The 16,681-nt window shown below is 41.1% G+C and overlaps 1 protein-coding gene across 1 annotated transcript in view; it reads left to right on the top strand.

The window, feature by feature from the left end:
* dbpa (D site albumin promoter binding protein a) overlaps positions 1–16,681 on the top strand; it is a 41,467-nt gene that overhangs the window by 6,867 nt on the left and 17,919 nt on the right. The window contains exons 2-3 of the mRNA XM_086279697.1: positions 240–508; positions 2,043–2,241. Of these exons, the coding sequence (XP_086135823.1) occupies positions 240–508; positions 2,043–2,241 (468 nt within the window). The remainder of the gene's footprint in view (positions 1–239; positions 509–2,042; positions 2,242–16,681) is intronic.

Genomic DNA, 16,681 nt, shown 5'->3' with positions numbered 1-16,681 from the left:
GCAATTAAACTACATAAATATGTGGATGAGAACTTTAGGGTTTTGTAGTTTGAGCCATTTTTGAAAGAAAACACTGAAAATGTTTGTTGTCTGATGCTGAACGAATATGAGTTATCGTTGCAAATACTTGAAAAAGAAGGATGAATGAGTTTCATTGCATACTTTAGTCAGAGCAGACGAAACAACAGAACTAATGTTAGCAGCTTAATGGAAGATATCTCACTCTCTTCTCTCTTCAGACAAAGACAAGCCTCTGGACTCCGATGAAGACTCTCTGGGTGTCAGTGCCGGTGGAGCAAATGGGGTGGGAGGAACCCCGGGCTCTGGCGCACTGCGACCCAACTCACAGTCAGCCTTCCTGGGCCCGCTGCTGTGGGAGAGGACCCTGCCGTGTGATGGAGGCCTGTTCCAGCTGCAGTACATGGACTTGGAGGAGTTCCTGACTGAGAATGGGATGGGGATGCACAGCAATGGGCCCAGCTCTGCTACTGCCCAGATCCCCTCACAGGTAAAATAGATGGAGATCAAAAACCACAGGTTTATGAATCATACCTCAATTTTGCCAAACCAAAAGACGTTATAGTGGAAGAAGACAATTTAATGTTTATTCAGCACAGACGTTAATGAAACAGTTGCAGGAACATCATCATTTCCTCAAGAGAAAACCTCAGATGAGTGAGCTAATGCTAAACTGTGCTAGTTTACCAGTTATCTGGCCAGTCATCGTTTAGTCTTCATTGTCACAAAAGGAGCCAGCTGATTCTTCAATGCTTGCAGTGCAGGAGTGTTTCCAGGATTTTTTAATAAGGTGGAAATGCTCTTGTTACAATGCGGCTTCAGTTTCAAGATAAACATTCTTAGCTCGCTGTAACCCTTCAGTGTTAATTTGTTGTCAGCAGCCAAGGTGGCAAATGGAGCAGTTCAGTCTCTCACTACTCTTATCATATATATTTTTTTACCTGAAAAACATCTTTGGCGTTCTGCAACTCATTCTGGTGGGAACTGCAGAGACTTGTGTTGATAAACTGAAACGACCTTCACTACGATCACTGGAAGTCAATTAACTGCAATTCAGATGTTTTTTGGAGATTTCAACGGTTATGTTTTTTTAAAACTACGTACACTTTCCCGTTTATTTATTTTTTAGCTACTCGCAGTGTTCACTTGCAGTGCAGGCTCTGCATGCATTGCCATCCACCTCTTCTTATTTGAATTTGCAATAGTCTGAGCAGTAACCATATTATAGCCACGGATTCACTAGCAGCTGCAGCTGCTCACAGCCTGCGGCTGCATCCAAAGGAGGAATGAGCGAAATAAAATACATCATGTAAAGAGCGACATCATCTCTGCTTTCTGTGGCATCTGTAGAGCATTTTTCTTAAACCTTGTAATATATTAGAACTCTACTGGAATAACATAGAAACAGTCCAACAGACTAGCAAGGAATGTAAAAAATATTGAAATGCAATGTAAAAGTAGGAAAAGATCCTGCTGTGAGCGTTTGGACGCACTTTGTAATTCAGATAATTAATGAATATTTCAAATATGAAGCATGATTTTAAAGTTGAAATCATGCTGGCATGATGTAAGCGCACCTTTAACCTTTCTCTGCACAGCTTGCTAGCTGCTTAGTTTGCTGGCTAATGTCTATCAGTCCCATTGTTTCTTCTGAATTGTGAATAAGTCACGATCATAGGGCCATGCACTACACTGTGAGATTAATCTTTGGACTTTAAGCTAACCTTATACTGCCATTGCTCTGTTATAAGCTAATGAACTATTTTAATTTGAAGAAATCCTTAAAGCACTAATGAGATTTCAAAAGAACCATTCCTGGACACTGCTGGAGCAGCACTGCATGATTCATCATTGAAAATAGTACTTTCATATCACATACTTTCATTTCACATTCATCTTATCCTGTGTATTTGTGTAGCACCTCTGTTCATCTTCTATTTGACACAAGCTGTTTTACCTCCTCCCGCTTTAAGCCAAATTTCTTCTGATTACAATTTCTGCTTTTGTTTGTGTTCTCCTCCCAGAGCTCCCAGTCTGCGGTGCCTAACCAGAGTTCTCAGTGTCCTCCCACCTCTCCTCCGCCCTGCTCCTCCTCTTCCTCCTCCATGTCCTCCTCATCCTCTTCTTCTTCACTGCTTGGACTGGAGACCGTCCAACCACAACCACAGCCGCCACCACCTCAACAGCAGCAAAGCATGATGGGAGGACCTGAGTGTCTACATGGTGAGTGATTGGGAATTTTAAAACAGTCCTTACATTTAGTTAATTCTTGTGTGAGAATTGTATGTCATTTATTTTTTATAGTGTGATGGTAAACTGAATATTTTGTGGTTTTGTTTGTTGTGGTCAGGCATAAAATAGACATTTGAAGGTTCTCAGTTGGTCCTTGGAAAGTAGTTTCTGTGACATTATTGAAAAATGAGCTACAAAGTTATTTACAGGCTCATCTATAACACAGTTTTATTGAATGTGATGTTGCTGCTGAGCAGTTTTATACATTTTTGACCCATTAAAATGGGCATTATGGGAAATTAATATAATGCTGCCTGCTAGTTCAGCACTATCTCAGCTATCTCAGCACTCAGTAGCTCTGTAACTTTGAGGTCTGCCACTTCATGGCTGAGTTGTTGTGCTTCTAAATGCTTCCACTTTGCAATAATAGCAGTACGAGTTGATCATTTATAATCTAGAAGGAAAGAAATGTTCACAAACTGACTTGTTGTAACAGTGGAGTCTTACAGTACCAGTTCAAATCCAGTGAGCTCGGCTCTTTCTTTCACAAATGTTTATAAAGGCAGATTGCATGGCTAGGTGCTCGATGTTCAATTCAATTCATCCATCCATCCATCCATCTTCATCCGCTTATCCGAGGTCGGGTCGCGGGGGTAGCAGCCTAAGCAAAGAGGTCCAGGCCTCCCTCTCCCCAGCCACCTCCTCCAGCTTGTCCGGGGGAATACCAAGGCGTTCCCAGGCCAGCCGAGAGATATAATCTCTCCAGCGTGTCCTGGGTCTGCCCCGGGGCCTCCTCCCGGTGGGACATGCCTGGAACACCTCGCCCAGGAGGCGCCCAGGGGGCATCCTTGCCAGATGCCCGAACCACCTCAGCTGGCTCCTTTCGATGTGGAGCAGCAGCTGCTCTACTCTAAGCCCCTCCCGGATGGCCGAACTTCTCACCCTATCTCTAAGGGAGAGGCCAGCCACCCTTCGGAGGAAGCTCATTTCCGCCGCTTGTATCCGCGATCTCGTTCTTTCGGTCACTACCCACAGCTCAATTCAATTCAATTCAATTTTATTTATATAGCGCCAAATCACAACAAAGGTGTCAATGGGAGTAAAATCACCGAAATTTAAAGCTACTAATTAGATATAATTAAGTTACTAATTATGTTACTAATTAAATAACATACTAATAACATACTATTATCTAATGAGCCACAGCTAGAGAGCAGACTTCTTGAATCAGCTGTTGTGAAAAATTAACCAGATATCAAGTCATGTAATTTTGAAGATAATTGCATTAAAATGCTTCAAAAGGCATGACAAACTGTTCAGAGCTGCAGTTAAGGGTCAACCCTGTTCCTAATGTTAAGTCTGGAAAAAACTTAAAGGTTGAAATTTCAAAATTTCAACCCTTGTACAGTTGTTATGAAGGCCAAACACCATCCACAGACACTAAAAGCATTTTCCACCTGGCTGCAAACATTTTTACTTCTGTTGTAAAGCAGGACTTTTTATCGTGGGTGTCCATGAGGACTGGCTTGCTTTGGAGCCTGCCTCAAGTGGCCACTAGAGGTATTGCAATTTTTGGCAAGCTGCTTGTTAATCCATTTAGCTCTTTTATTTTATTTTATTTTATTTTTTAGTCTATTTAGCTTGTCAGATATTGTTTACCATGTATAATGGTTAGCTGAATTTTGCCCTCCTGGTCAGAAAAAGGGAGACTTTCATTACCTCTGGATGGATGATTTTCATGACTAAGAAAGTCATATTTTATTTATTTATTTTTTTTACCAATTTTCACAAATTAATATGTTGTCCAGAGGTTATTTACTTAAACTACCAGTCAAAATACTACTAACCAGAATGTATGGAGCCCCGCAGGGGACATGGGAGAAAAAAAAAATTAAGACGGACTTTTGCGAGATCTCGCAAAACAAACTCAGGATCTCGCAAAACGAACACGGGATCTCGCAAAACTTTTGCGAGATCTCGCAAAAGTTTTAGCCGCATTCTTCGGCCTTCGACCTCCTGTTAGCTCGAAGCTAACGGTAGGTCGAGACCTACTACAGCCGGGAGGAACACCGCTTTCCTGGCACATCGTGCCTCGACCTCCCGGTCGGCTTCGAGCCGGCGTCCGAAGAATGCAGCCAAAACTTTTGCGAGATCCCGAGTTTGTTTTGCGAGATCTCGCAAAACCTTTGCGAGATCTCGCAAAAGTCCGTCTTAATTTTTTTTCTCCCATGTCCCCTGCGGGGCTCCGTAAGAATGAGGTTATAAGGGGAAATATTTAAAAATATATATTTTTAAGATTGTTAATCATTAAAAAGATTCATAACAATCTTAAAAATGAGCAAGCTTTTCTTTTTCTGCAGTGAGTTTAAAACATCTTCATGTGAGAAGGCAGCATTTGTGCTGCAACTAATGCCTTCAGACATATATGAAGCTGTATGTGCAAGAGGCCTCGATGTGATCTGGCACTAATGAGCATCGAGGCCCACAATGCATTATATTAACTCGCACAACTCAAGCGTTCGGTGCCTCTAACAATAACCAGATCAGGATTCTCTCTAATTATATCTCAGCGCGATGAATGGCTGACACCCTGTTCTCTGGCCCTCCTCGGTTCTCTCCACCAGGCTGTTATCATCCGTTATATATTCATAATTTATTGTTTCCTCTCTCTGCTGCATTTGATGTGAACCAGAACTGCCAGAACATCAGAACAACCTTTCTGTCCATCTGTCTTTTTCTTTTTTTCGCTTTCCTTTTTGAGATTTCACAAGCCTGACAACTTCCAGTTTTGACTATTTGAAACCACAAAGCCATTCTTTCTAACGCTGACCGTCATGTTTTTTTGTCCCGCAAGCCATCCAGTGATTCATCACAGCTAATTTTGTGGTGATTTATTGACAACAGACTGCCACATTCTTTGTAAACGTTCAGCCATTATACGATAATGATTGTATGAGCATGTTAAGATGTGTGGAGACGGAACAAGAGAGCCTAATTTTGTTTGTGTTATCTATGCTACAATTATTTTAGCATTTTTTTACTCATTTGTGAAGCTTCGTCTTGTCGTCAAAATGTCACCGGTTAGACAAAGAGCGAAGCTGGGTCTAATCTGTGAGATCATAAATGAAGGCAAAAAGTGTTTGTCTTCGTCTTTGCATACAGCACCCTGTGGATTGGACGGTTTGCCATATCTGTACCTAAAAATATGCATAAATGCTCTTCTGCAAAGGCCAAGCACAGTCATATAACAATCTCTCATGTGTCTGCTGTATCAAGAAGACTTAAGGCTTTAACTCAATGCGTTTATACCATATGCCAGCATAGTCTCTTTCTTTGCTCTTGCTCCATAATCTATAAGCTTTGTAGATGGGTATGAATATGACATATCACCAAACAGTTGTTTATTTGTACATCCAGGTGATACAGAGCAGCATTAGCTTTCATTTGAAGATGCATTTCTGTACACCATATTAATGTAAGTCCACTACTCTGTGGCTCCTCTGTGGTCTACAGCTCCTGGGGGAAATATCTGCCTCTTTATCTGCTTAACTCCACTGTTTTCAAAAGCCAGTTGTTCACAGCTTGCAGCTAAATTTTTGTTTTTGTCTCTGCCTACAGTGGATGAAAACAGCTCTAATATTAGCTGTAACCACAGTAACGATGATGTAATAATTATACCAAAACAATGAGCTCAAAGATGCTAAAATGTTTTGTAGCTGAAACGCATGGTTATTATTTGCAGGTTCATCTCCTTCACATTACACATAATCCTCTGAACCAGTGTTTATGTTTAAAATCACAACTTTTCAGAGCTAAAGATTCAGATGTGCAAATAACTGCAGTTCCTCTTTTGTCCACTTGAGGCTGACTGTAAAAGCGAGTCAGTCCCCATAGACTCCCATTTTAAAATGTCAGCAGAAACAAACCTGTTTACAGCCTGCTTTAAAATGTAGCTGTGTATGTAAGATTTCCTCCTTCATTCTTGTACAGGTATTTTTTTTCTCAGTCACAAATTTGAACTTTGTTAAGGGTTTAAATAAGACGTTCTTGGATCATTGAAATGGTTCTCTCGACCACATTTGTGGTGTTCGTGCCTTTTGGTGAATTTCAAATGCAATAATCAGACAGATTATACAGCTTTTGGGGTGCTTAAGGGTATTTTCACACCAACAGTTTGTTTGCTTTGGACCAAAGCAGTTGATTAGTTTGTAATTTTGTAGCTTTTTCATGGCTTGGTTTCTTTTAATCCAGAGAAAACTACAAGCAAATTTCAAGTGAAAGAAAATGCGTCACTATGTGACAATGTTGAGTCCACTTACTTGCTAGTTGTGTCTGGTGTGGGAGCAGCACACACAAACACAGGACAAAGATGCTGTGTTCTTGACTGGTGGATAACACAGAGACTTTATTTAACATTCATATTTATCTGGACAATTTCATTCATTTTACAGGAAGTTGCTACATTTTACCCACACAGATGCAACACTGCTTTTATTAGTTACAGCAGCAGAAAATTAACCTTGTGGAGCTCATGAAAAGCTAAGCCACCATGATGGAATTTCAAAATCGTGACCTCTAGCTTTATAATCCTTGTCTTACTCTCCTGAACGATCTGCCCAGCACACTGTTAGCATTAGCTGTTATCTTTTCACTCCACTCTCTTGTCCAAATACACTCAAAAACCAAGGTGGTTGGAGCTCAAATTCTAAATGGATGGGGCTTTACAAACTTATAGCCAAGCACAGTGGCTATTTTTTAAATAGCCCAGCCTTAAAAAACCTAGCTAACTACTGATGCACATGCACAACTACATAGGATAAAAATGAAATTACCTTAACACATAATGAGATTTGAAGCTGTCCAAACATGCCTGTTTAACCCTCTTCATGTTCTTCTGTGAATACACTCGCTGATTGCTTTTGTATTCGATACAAAGTGCAGAGAGTTAACTGGAGTGAACAAAAAGGATGGAAAACACAGTATATATATTTGGGAGGAAATGAAATTGTTCTCCCACACACTTTATGACAGTATCTCATATATTTTCTATCAGCTTGTTGCAGCTGCTCATTGAAGCTTTGCATCACTTTTATTACCATGCACTCAGAATTCAGCCTGACACATAATGTCAGCTCCCAGAGAATTTAAAAATAATATTCTGCAGGTCTGAACAGTGAATCTGAAAACATTGGACCCACCTGTGGGCGTTGCGAGGTTTGAATTTGCTCATATCGGGTACTGCTCCTCACGTTCCCTTTTGTTTAGAAAATGCCGCCATGATCAGATCATTTTGAGGGAAGGTTGCGTAGCTTCCCCCCGTGTTTTATTTATACTAGAATCGAATGCTCTGAGTATGCAGAAAGAGGGTTTGGATACAGGAAAGAGGGGAAAACAGAGCGATGAGGTGCCCAGCAGGATCAGATTCTCAGAAATCTGCCTGGGACATTGTGTTTGTTCTTTCATTCTGAGTCATAAACAATAAGACAGGAGATGTTTCTCTGTGCAAACAAGCTGCAGATACTGTGAGAGAGAACAATTGGAAAATGAGATACAGAGAAAGAGATTCACAAGGTTCAGCCAGGATAGAGCTGCAGCTACAGAGGAGAGAAAACCACTGCTGCAAATCTTCATATCTGCCCTGAGTGCTTCTGTGCGAGTCTATGAATACACACCATTAGTGTGTGTGTGTGTGTGTGTGTGTGTGTGTGTGTGTGTGTGTGTGTGTGTGTGTACATGCATGCCTTTAGTCTTTCCACCTTTTGGTGTGTGTATGTACAGTATGCTGAGCTTCACACATGCATATGAGAATGCCGTCTGTTTTGGCATTTGCATGCAACTATGTGGGCTTTAATGTGAACATGCTTTCATCTATTTGTGTGTGTGTGTGTGTGTGTGTGTGTGTGTGTGTGTGTGTGTGTGTGTGTGTGTGTGTGTGTGTGTGTGTGTGTGTGTGTGTGCGCTCGTGCTTTTTATTCTGAATTATAAACACGTGACTGGGTTGAGGATGATGCATCCATCCAGAAATCCCTGAGGTTGTTGTGGAGCTGAAGTATTACTACAGAGCTGCAAAGAGAGGGGGAGAGAGAATCAGCAAGAGAAATAGATGGAAAATAGACTGGAAATAATAATCTCATCCACATGCACATGTTTTACTTTGATTTTAATTCATTCTGGGCAAAAAGGAGAACAGTTCAGAGGGAGGGGAAAACACAAAAATATGGATACAGCTGGGGTTTTACAAGCAGCTCTGGTGACATTTTTCACCTGTTTCCTCTTTAAAATGCTGTAAATCCGAAATATTCATACTGGGGTTCTTTGTGGCACACATAAAACTGCACCTGTGATCAGGAAACTGTGGGACGTGGACACAATTAAGCTCCAGAATGCAATGTTGTTTATTTCATCTCCTCCCTAAAATCAGCCTCAAATCTCACAGGCTCATTTTTTGATTCGAGATCTTAGCCTGAAAACCGTCCGCTGAGCCTCAGCTGAGCCTCGGAGCAAGACCAAACAGCATTTTGATGTCTATCGCCATCTTCCTTCCCCAAAAAAAGAACGAAAGAAAAGAACAAATTCTTCTGAATAAAACTGTGATTGTTAGGTTTAACTGACTTCCACTTGATTTTGTGTAGTTGCAAGAAATCACCATAGTTTGCTGTGCACATGGTCCTCTGGGGACGCCTCACAGTTCAGCTGCTGAAGGAGGAAAGCCTTTGATCGTGTCCTTTAAGGCTTTATTATGTTTGTGGTGGAAACAGTATTTTTGTCCAATTGGTTTGTTTCAGTGTTTAAAATGAAAGCAAAAGAAAATAGAGTTCTCCTCATTATGTAGAAATCATAGTGTTACATAGAAAATGAAATATGGTGGGTTCTCAGGAAGGTGGGGGCGCTGGTTGTATTTATTTATTGTCTTCTGTCTCCTGTGATAAATGACTTCAATCACTCACTCATGCTGTTTGGATGAATGCAACAACCCACAGTTTTCCTGTTTGGCATGTTTGGCTGAGAAAATCACCCAATCAGCAAGTGCATTCCTGTAGCCGTCTGCTGTTCAAAACCTTAATAACTACCTGCATGTTTACGGGACGTCTGCAAATGTCCTCTGCACGGGTACCTCACTAGCTTAGGTTTATGAAACGAATCAGACTCAGAGAAACTGAGATATGGATGGAGATGTATATTTTATGTGGCGGCTCAGAGAATAGGTCTACTTCAACCTTGATTTAATGCCTGCAGTGTGATTCTGATTTCCACTCATGGATGATGCTTCACAAAAGCAGGAAATTCTCATTTCAGTGCAATTATTAGAAAAAAACTATAAGAAGTGAAAGACAGACCACCAGGGTACTTATCATGCTGCAGTGCTGCTCCGCCTTTTTTTCTGTTTAAAGAGCTGTCCTTTGCCTCATAGCTTCAAGTAAATAATCATGACTCACCTTTGCTTGTATTTTAAATCAGGCTGCAGCTTTACTTCAACACTTCCAGGTCAGTTCACTCTGAAGATGCATGAACTTGTTGAACTGCAACGCGAAAGCGTCTAGCGCACATGTTTTCTCAGCTAAGGTGTTTTGTAATGAACTTTTTTGCTTTTGAGAATTTTGACAAATAAACATCTGACTCGCTGATGTCAACTTGTCACAACAGACAGTTTAACACACGTGGAGGAAGGATAACACGAGATGCTTGGGAAGAAATGTGAAGATGAAAATCAGAATAACCACCCACATCTAATCAGATGTTCTTTTGCCTGAGGCTGATCTGTCAACCAGACTTCATGGGAATCTGTTCAGTTTTTAAATCCTGCTGACAGACAGACAGACGGACGCATGAGGAGAGCAACACTGAAAGCAGAAGTGGTGAAGCTTGAGTGGGAAGTGCAGATAAAAGCAAACATGGGAATATGGCTTTAATGCATCTAAAGAAACTTAAACAGGCAAATAAGCTAGCACCTAAACTGGCAACTTTGATTTGATTTGATTTATTTGTGGACTAGACTTGAAGTTTGAGGAGTCTACATTTAATTATGCTTCATCCTTATGTAGAACTCTATTTATTAGATGGGTAGTTGCCTTCAAATTTCTCTTACTGTGCGTAATAACGTAAAATTAACCCAAATGAGGCACTGCTCAATCACTGTCTGGCTTGGGAGGTAAAAGCCACAACGTGCATGGCCTCACAAGTCAGTGTGGTACCTATTTCAGGGTGTTTTTAATACTGAAATAAGGCACCACTATACAGAGAGTGGTGGATCAGAGAGAAGCTCTCTTCTAAAAGATAAGCAGGTATAGTTAATGGATGGATGATGAATCCTAGCTGAAGGCTTTTCTTTAGCTTTTAACCTCATCGCCGAGTCTTCATCAGCAGATGGAGTTTGGATCTGTTCACATTAAAGCTCGGCGGCTTTAAGCCAACACATGCACTTCTGAAAATTCCTCAAAGCGCTGCAGCTGAAGGCGTCGACAGTTGAACAAACACCGTCCTCTGATGAGGACCATGTGATGTTGTTGAACGTAGAGCCGATGCTGGATATTTGTGGCGCTGTTGACAGTCGGAGTGTTTTTTTTTCCTTTTCCACTGTAGGTGGGAGTGAATGACTTTGAAAAATATGGAGTGGAACTAAGTTGAGGGAATATGATTTTTCTTTGGAAATTAAATGGAAGGTTCAGCTGATGTTATCATGCCAAACTGTGATTTTTGTAAAATAAAACTGGGGCTCTTTTGTGCTGTTGATGGCTGATTTTAAAAAAAGTAGGGTGTTTTTGTACTTTTGGTCCAGGAAATTGAGAATCACTGCTCTGAAGCCAGTTTTGGCCTCTACTCTCAGGATCAGACCCTCTGGGGCCCATGGGTGGGTGGTCTTAGGTGCTTGCCAACAACCTGAGTATTCAGTCCTGTTTTTCTAATCAATAGACATAAGTAGAATTACATTTAGTACAGCCCCTCACCATTTCACATGCTCAGTGTTGCTCTGTCAAGTGCAAGGTGGCCTGACACCTTCTCCAGCACAATAAGGTGGTGAGACATGGAGGAGCACTGGACTGCAGCTGCAGTCGGCTATGAAGAGCGAGCTGGGTGTGAAGGTGACTATCCCACCTGATTTGGTTCCCTACATTTGGCTGTTGGTAGTGACTGAGGGAATAAGGAAATTATCTTCCTCTGAAAGGTAACTGGACGCGCATACAGATCTGTACCAATTGAAAACTATTTGATTTTCCCAAATAATTTAGTTGAATCAGTTGAGATTCTACCATAGACTGTCGACTATGTTGAATCCACTGGCAGTCAGAAATCGAGGATAAGCTTGTTGTCCATGTTTGTGTGCAGAGTGATGTTTGATTCTTGAAGAAAAAAAGGAAAACTGTCAGACTTTGGTGTAAGTTCTGAAAATTTCTTCTTCTTCCTGTAGTCGTTCCTTTTAGGGTTTCCATCGTTTATCATCTTCCTCAATCTCACTCTATCCCAGACATCCTCCTCTGCCACACATCCTCTTTCACCACATTCATGATGCTCCTCTGAGGAGTTCCCGGTTTCCTCCATCCTGGCAGTTCCATATCCACTGTCCTTTGTCTAATGTATTCCAGTGTATGTGCTATCCCTCCTCTGCACATGCTCAGACCATCTCAGCCTCGCCTCTCTAACTGTGTGTCCAAACTACTCAACCTGAGCTGTCCCTCTGATGAATGCTTCTGTTACATAATTCCAGCTATTGATCGTGCTATGGAAGGAAACAGCAATCCCATTGGCTGTCAGAGCAGAGTATTTGGCAGATGTGAAATGGACCAGAAACACTGGCTATATTTGCAAAAGTAGCAAGAGGTGAAATGCATTTGGTGTAAAATACCTTCAGAGTAAGGAGAAGACCCCGGGAAAGGCAAAGGACACACTGGAGTGATTATGTCTATTAACAAGGCTGGGAAAACTTGTGTCCTCTGGAAAAGCTGGAGGTGTTAGTCAGGCATAAGCAGTAGAAGCTGGATCAGGGGTGGGGAATTAACTTTCCCAAGGGGCCACATGAGAAACTGGGATTGTTGTGGAGGATGGCACCAGTAAGCTGCACTCTCTCCTTATAAGCTTGGAGAAATTGACTGGATGGATATTATTTTTTGTCAAACTTAAAACAACCACGCTGATGAGATTCAACCTGAGTGGCGCATTTTACATGAGAGAAATCAGCTTATGTGATGAAGCCATTATTTCTAAATTACCGCTGTGCTGCAGTTTTTTGTAACTCGATGCAGTAACTCATGTTAAAAGTTCTGAAAGGGAAGGAAGTGGTGCTTGAGATGGGGTGGTTTCAGTAGAGTAGTGTTTCCAAAATCAAAACTTTTATAGAGTCAAGATCTCAAGACAATATCATATAAAATCGCTGTCTTTTTAGCAACAACATCAGTCTAGCTTAAGCAGATTTACATGCGACTTTTTATTTATTTGCAATGATTGGTCAACAGCTTGAATAAGAACAATTATTTTACAGCATTTTGCATTTTGAAATAAATGTAAGTGCATTTTATCTATAGTTCTTATAGCCAATCTGAATATGTTGCTAACAGTCTGCAATCCAGCCACTGCAGCACATATTTCTGCATTCACTTTCCCTCAGAGAGACAAGCTAAGCACTGATTAGGTCATCCCTGGCCTTCAGAACAATATATATAAATAAGAGTTGTAATCTGCTTTTAACTAGAGAGCTGTCTAACTTCAAGCTGAAACCAAATACCAGCATCTAGACTGGCAGAATCCAAGATAAACCCCTCAGAAATCATCACCAGTCAAATGAAATGTCTAATTCTAGATGATAAATTATGAATTTGAATAGAATATGAGCCGGGTAAAGAGTGAAAGAAATGGGCTCCTGTGCCTTTAAAAAAGAAGGAACGAGAGAGAGAATGCAGGATAACACCAGGCTGAGGCATCAGGCGGTTTAACATTCAGGATTGTGATTAATCCTGGCGACAGAAGGGTTAAAACCAGACACTGACTCTGCACAGAGAGAGGGAGAGAGAGCGAGTGAGGAGTGCTGGAGGGGGAGAGCGAGCACTCAGTCAGGAGAGTTGCTTTGCATGTTTTGAAATCTCTCTCTCTCGCTCGCTCTCTCTCTCTCAGTCTCTCACACGCTCAGGCCATGTGCGGCCGCCACGTCACGTGCCGCTGCAGAAAGCATCAGAGCGAGAGAGGCAGGAGAGCTGTAGAGGGAGAAAGAGAAAGAAGGGAAGGGAGGGGTTGGAGGAGGAAAGAGAGAGGTATGAGGAGAGCGGTGGGAGAGGAAACAGTGAAGATTACAGAACGAATAAACACTGAGGACAAAGCAAAGCAGAGATGAGGAGGTTTGGAAAGAGAGAGTTTAAGGGCAGCAGAGCTAACGCAGATTCATGAAGCAGTGCATGTATGATTTTTTAAAAAGGCTAAAGATGATAGAGTCACATTTCTGTCTTATTACAATGCCCAGATAATGTTTCCCCATCTAGACGATAAGAATTTAGCACTCCAAAGAAACCAAGAAACAAACCCTTCCATCAAAACGAGTTTGGCTCTGATTCCAAATCCTCTGTTTGTGCGTTCACCAAAGTGCGAATGACCTTTAAAAACACACGACCCCTTTTTTTCTCGGTCGTCCTCTTCTGTGGGTAAAAGCTGCACACACCGGTGACAACCATCCGCCTCCTCTTTCCCCTCAATGAGATGAAGAGGCTAATCACATACTGCACATGCAAGCTTTTCTTAAACAGTGTTATTATTCTTTACTATCTGAGCTTAGGAGGGAGAAGGACTGAGCCATGAGAAAACGTTTTGTTAGTCACGCACCTTTGTTCACAATCTGCTCTTTTCCATCTGAACATCTGGCTAGCACTGGTTATGTCTGATCTGATCACTTTCATACTGCATGTGTCCAGCTCCAGTGTGAACTGGAGTGCTGCCTGAATTGTATGCCGTTTGGTTTGAGTAGTGGCGGCCCAACAAGTCGGAAACTTCCAGTGATCCTGGTCGCTGTTGTTGGTGTTCTCCGTGTTTATTTTTACTGAGCTTTGAGGTCCGAACACTTAATGATTTATTATGATGTTCTGATAAAGCTGGACATCGCATGAGAATCACATCAAGCATGTGAAAGAGGCTCAGATCTGACATGGATTGTTGCAAATAGTCTGCTTCGGACACATTGAAACTTCTGCGTAGGCAGAGGAGCTCTCTGCACGCTTGCTAGCGGTAAATGAACCATACTATTATATGAACTGCTCATAAATTAGAGCAAATTTGTGCAAGGGAGCAGTTAGTTCAGAAGTGAGCTAATGTCCTATTTTAGTTTGTCAGACATTGTTATTCTGACATGCACTTTGTCAGGTGACAGCTGCTGTGTGATATAATTTAGTAAAATCAGAAATAGAATAAAAATCCTCAACACTTTTAATGTTTCATAGCAGCAACAAGATTTGTCAATCAGCTGATCACACCAGGGTTACATTGTTCTCATTCGTGGGTGCTCGAGCGGCTGAATTTACCTTCAAACATTGACCACAAGGCTCCTTTTGAAAGTCTGGGTTCTCTTCAGTTTGTTATGGTAGCTTTTCTGCCAAGCAACTACAATGCAGGGATGCCTACTGTGCATACTTCCTCCACGCCAATTAGAAGTCAGTATATTACGAACAATGAAAAGCCTTAGAGAGGACAGTCAGTATCTGCACAGCCACATGGAAAACATTTTTATTCTCTGCTGTTCTCTATTCTCCTGTTGTCAAAAGAATATCGTGGGTCTCCTCATACAGAGCCGCATGTCCCAGCATTAATATGTTTTGATTTATTTTTTTTGTGGCACAGCTGTACAAAGCACATTTATGTTCACTTCAGTGGATTTGAGTCCTGTTGTAGTTTGCATAATATTTATGGCAAGCCTTTTTGTGCATGTGTCTTTAAAGGAAACTCTGGCACAGAAAACCTCTCTTCATCTCAAGCACGAAGCATGACGGCAGATGCTGTTTTCAATCAACAGCCGCTCTTCAGGGTTACGGGGAACCTGCAAAATCCCGTGCCACATGGGGGTCTTTCTACATGTCTAGTCATGTCCTGTGCTCAGTGTGCCATAATCAGATCTGACCATTGGCAGAGCACGAGCAGTGATTTGGAAAGAGAGCAGAAGAGGAGGTCACCGTTATAGCCAAACTGCTGTGACATAACTCCCAGCCAGTGTGTTGACAATAGGAACAAGACTCCCGGGGTGTGTCACCTGGACTCAATTGTCTCTGGCATGTGTGTTTAGGTGTGTGTTGCGTTTCTTCGCCCTCGTGAACGTGCACGTGGTCGGCTCTGTTTGTTTGTGCGTGCAGCGGCGAGTCCGAGCCTGTCTGGGTGTGTATGTGGGCGTCGGTGTGAGTTCAGAAGTTGACAGTGAAGTGAGACACAGAGACAAAAGCCAGATGCACAAGAATCAGTGAGTGGAGACAAAAATAAGATCTGAATCATGGGACACTCGCAAAAATCACTCCAAGTTAAAACGCCTAGGTCTGTTTATTTCTTTTACCTGCAATTAATTTAATTTAATTTGTAGTTTTGAAATCTTTTTTAAAAATACAAACATGAAACATGAAAATGAAAGTGCAAATTATAAGACTACAAATTTAAAAAAATTATAAAAAAATTAATTCCAAACTATAATTGAAAAGAGTGCATCAAAATTTTCATTAACATTATCATAAAAAACATGCGAGTGTCCAAAGCCTGCCGAATTTTAATTTGATAACTACTCAATTCTGACTCTTTAGAAAGTGGAACCAACAAAAAGTGAGAAAAGTTATTTAACTATCAAAACTGATTATTGATTATTGCAGTAATTTACTGATTTAACCTCCTAGGACCTGGCGTCCACATATGTGGACATCACATTTTGGGTTATTTAGACCAAAATATTCAATTTTGCTCTACAAGGGCCTGATATCCACTTACGAGGACATAATACTGCTACTGTTCTATCAAAATTTTAAACAAATATCCTCATATGTGGCTCTTATTTTTCTTAAAAACTAAAATAATGTAAAAAAAATAATCTGGTAATTCTTTGTTTTTGCATTCATCGGGCCCCAATATGCCCAAATATCAAAGAGAAATAAAAAATGCTGCTGTGGAAGAGTTCGGGTCTTAGGAGGTTAAATTAAATTCATATCCGGCTGTAGCACAAAATTTATAATTTGGATAAATTAATTCAATTTTAAGCATTGACTTCCATTAAAGATGGAGGTAACTTTTGGCTCTGTAAACGGAAGCTAAGGGAAGTGCCTTAAGCCTGCATTATCTCACTTCCTGTGTGACCACAGAAAACTCTGGATGGCTTTTGTTAGCCTCAGTTGCTAGTGTAGCTCTTATTTAATGCAACAAGATGATTATTTTATGAATGATGGTTTCATTTAGCATAAAATAGACGTTTTATGCTAAATGAAAAGGTCTT

Source organism: Aulonocara sp. 'chitande type north' Nkhata Bay, linkage group LG22 (genome assembly GCF_057382095.1).
Source record: "Aulonocara sp. 'chitande type north' Nkhata Bay isolate Kocher_YH1m ecotype deep benthic linkage group LG22, A_spYH_male_GT1.1, whole genome shotgun sequence".
Taxonomy (NCBI): Eukaryota; Metazoa; Chordata; class Actinopteri; order Cichliformes; family Cichlidae; genus Aulonocara; species Aulonocara sp. 'chitande type north' Nkhata Bay.
The sequence above is the reverse complement of the archived record's forward strand: the minus strand, read 5'-3'. Positions and strand labels throughout refer to the sequence as shown.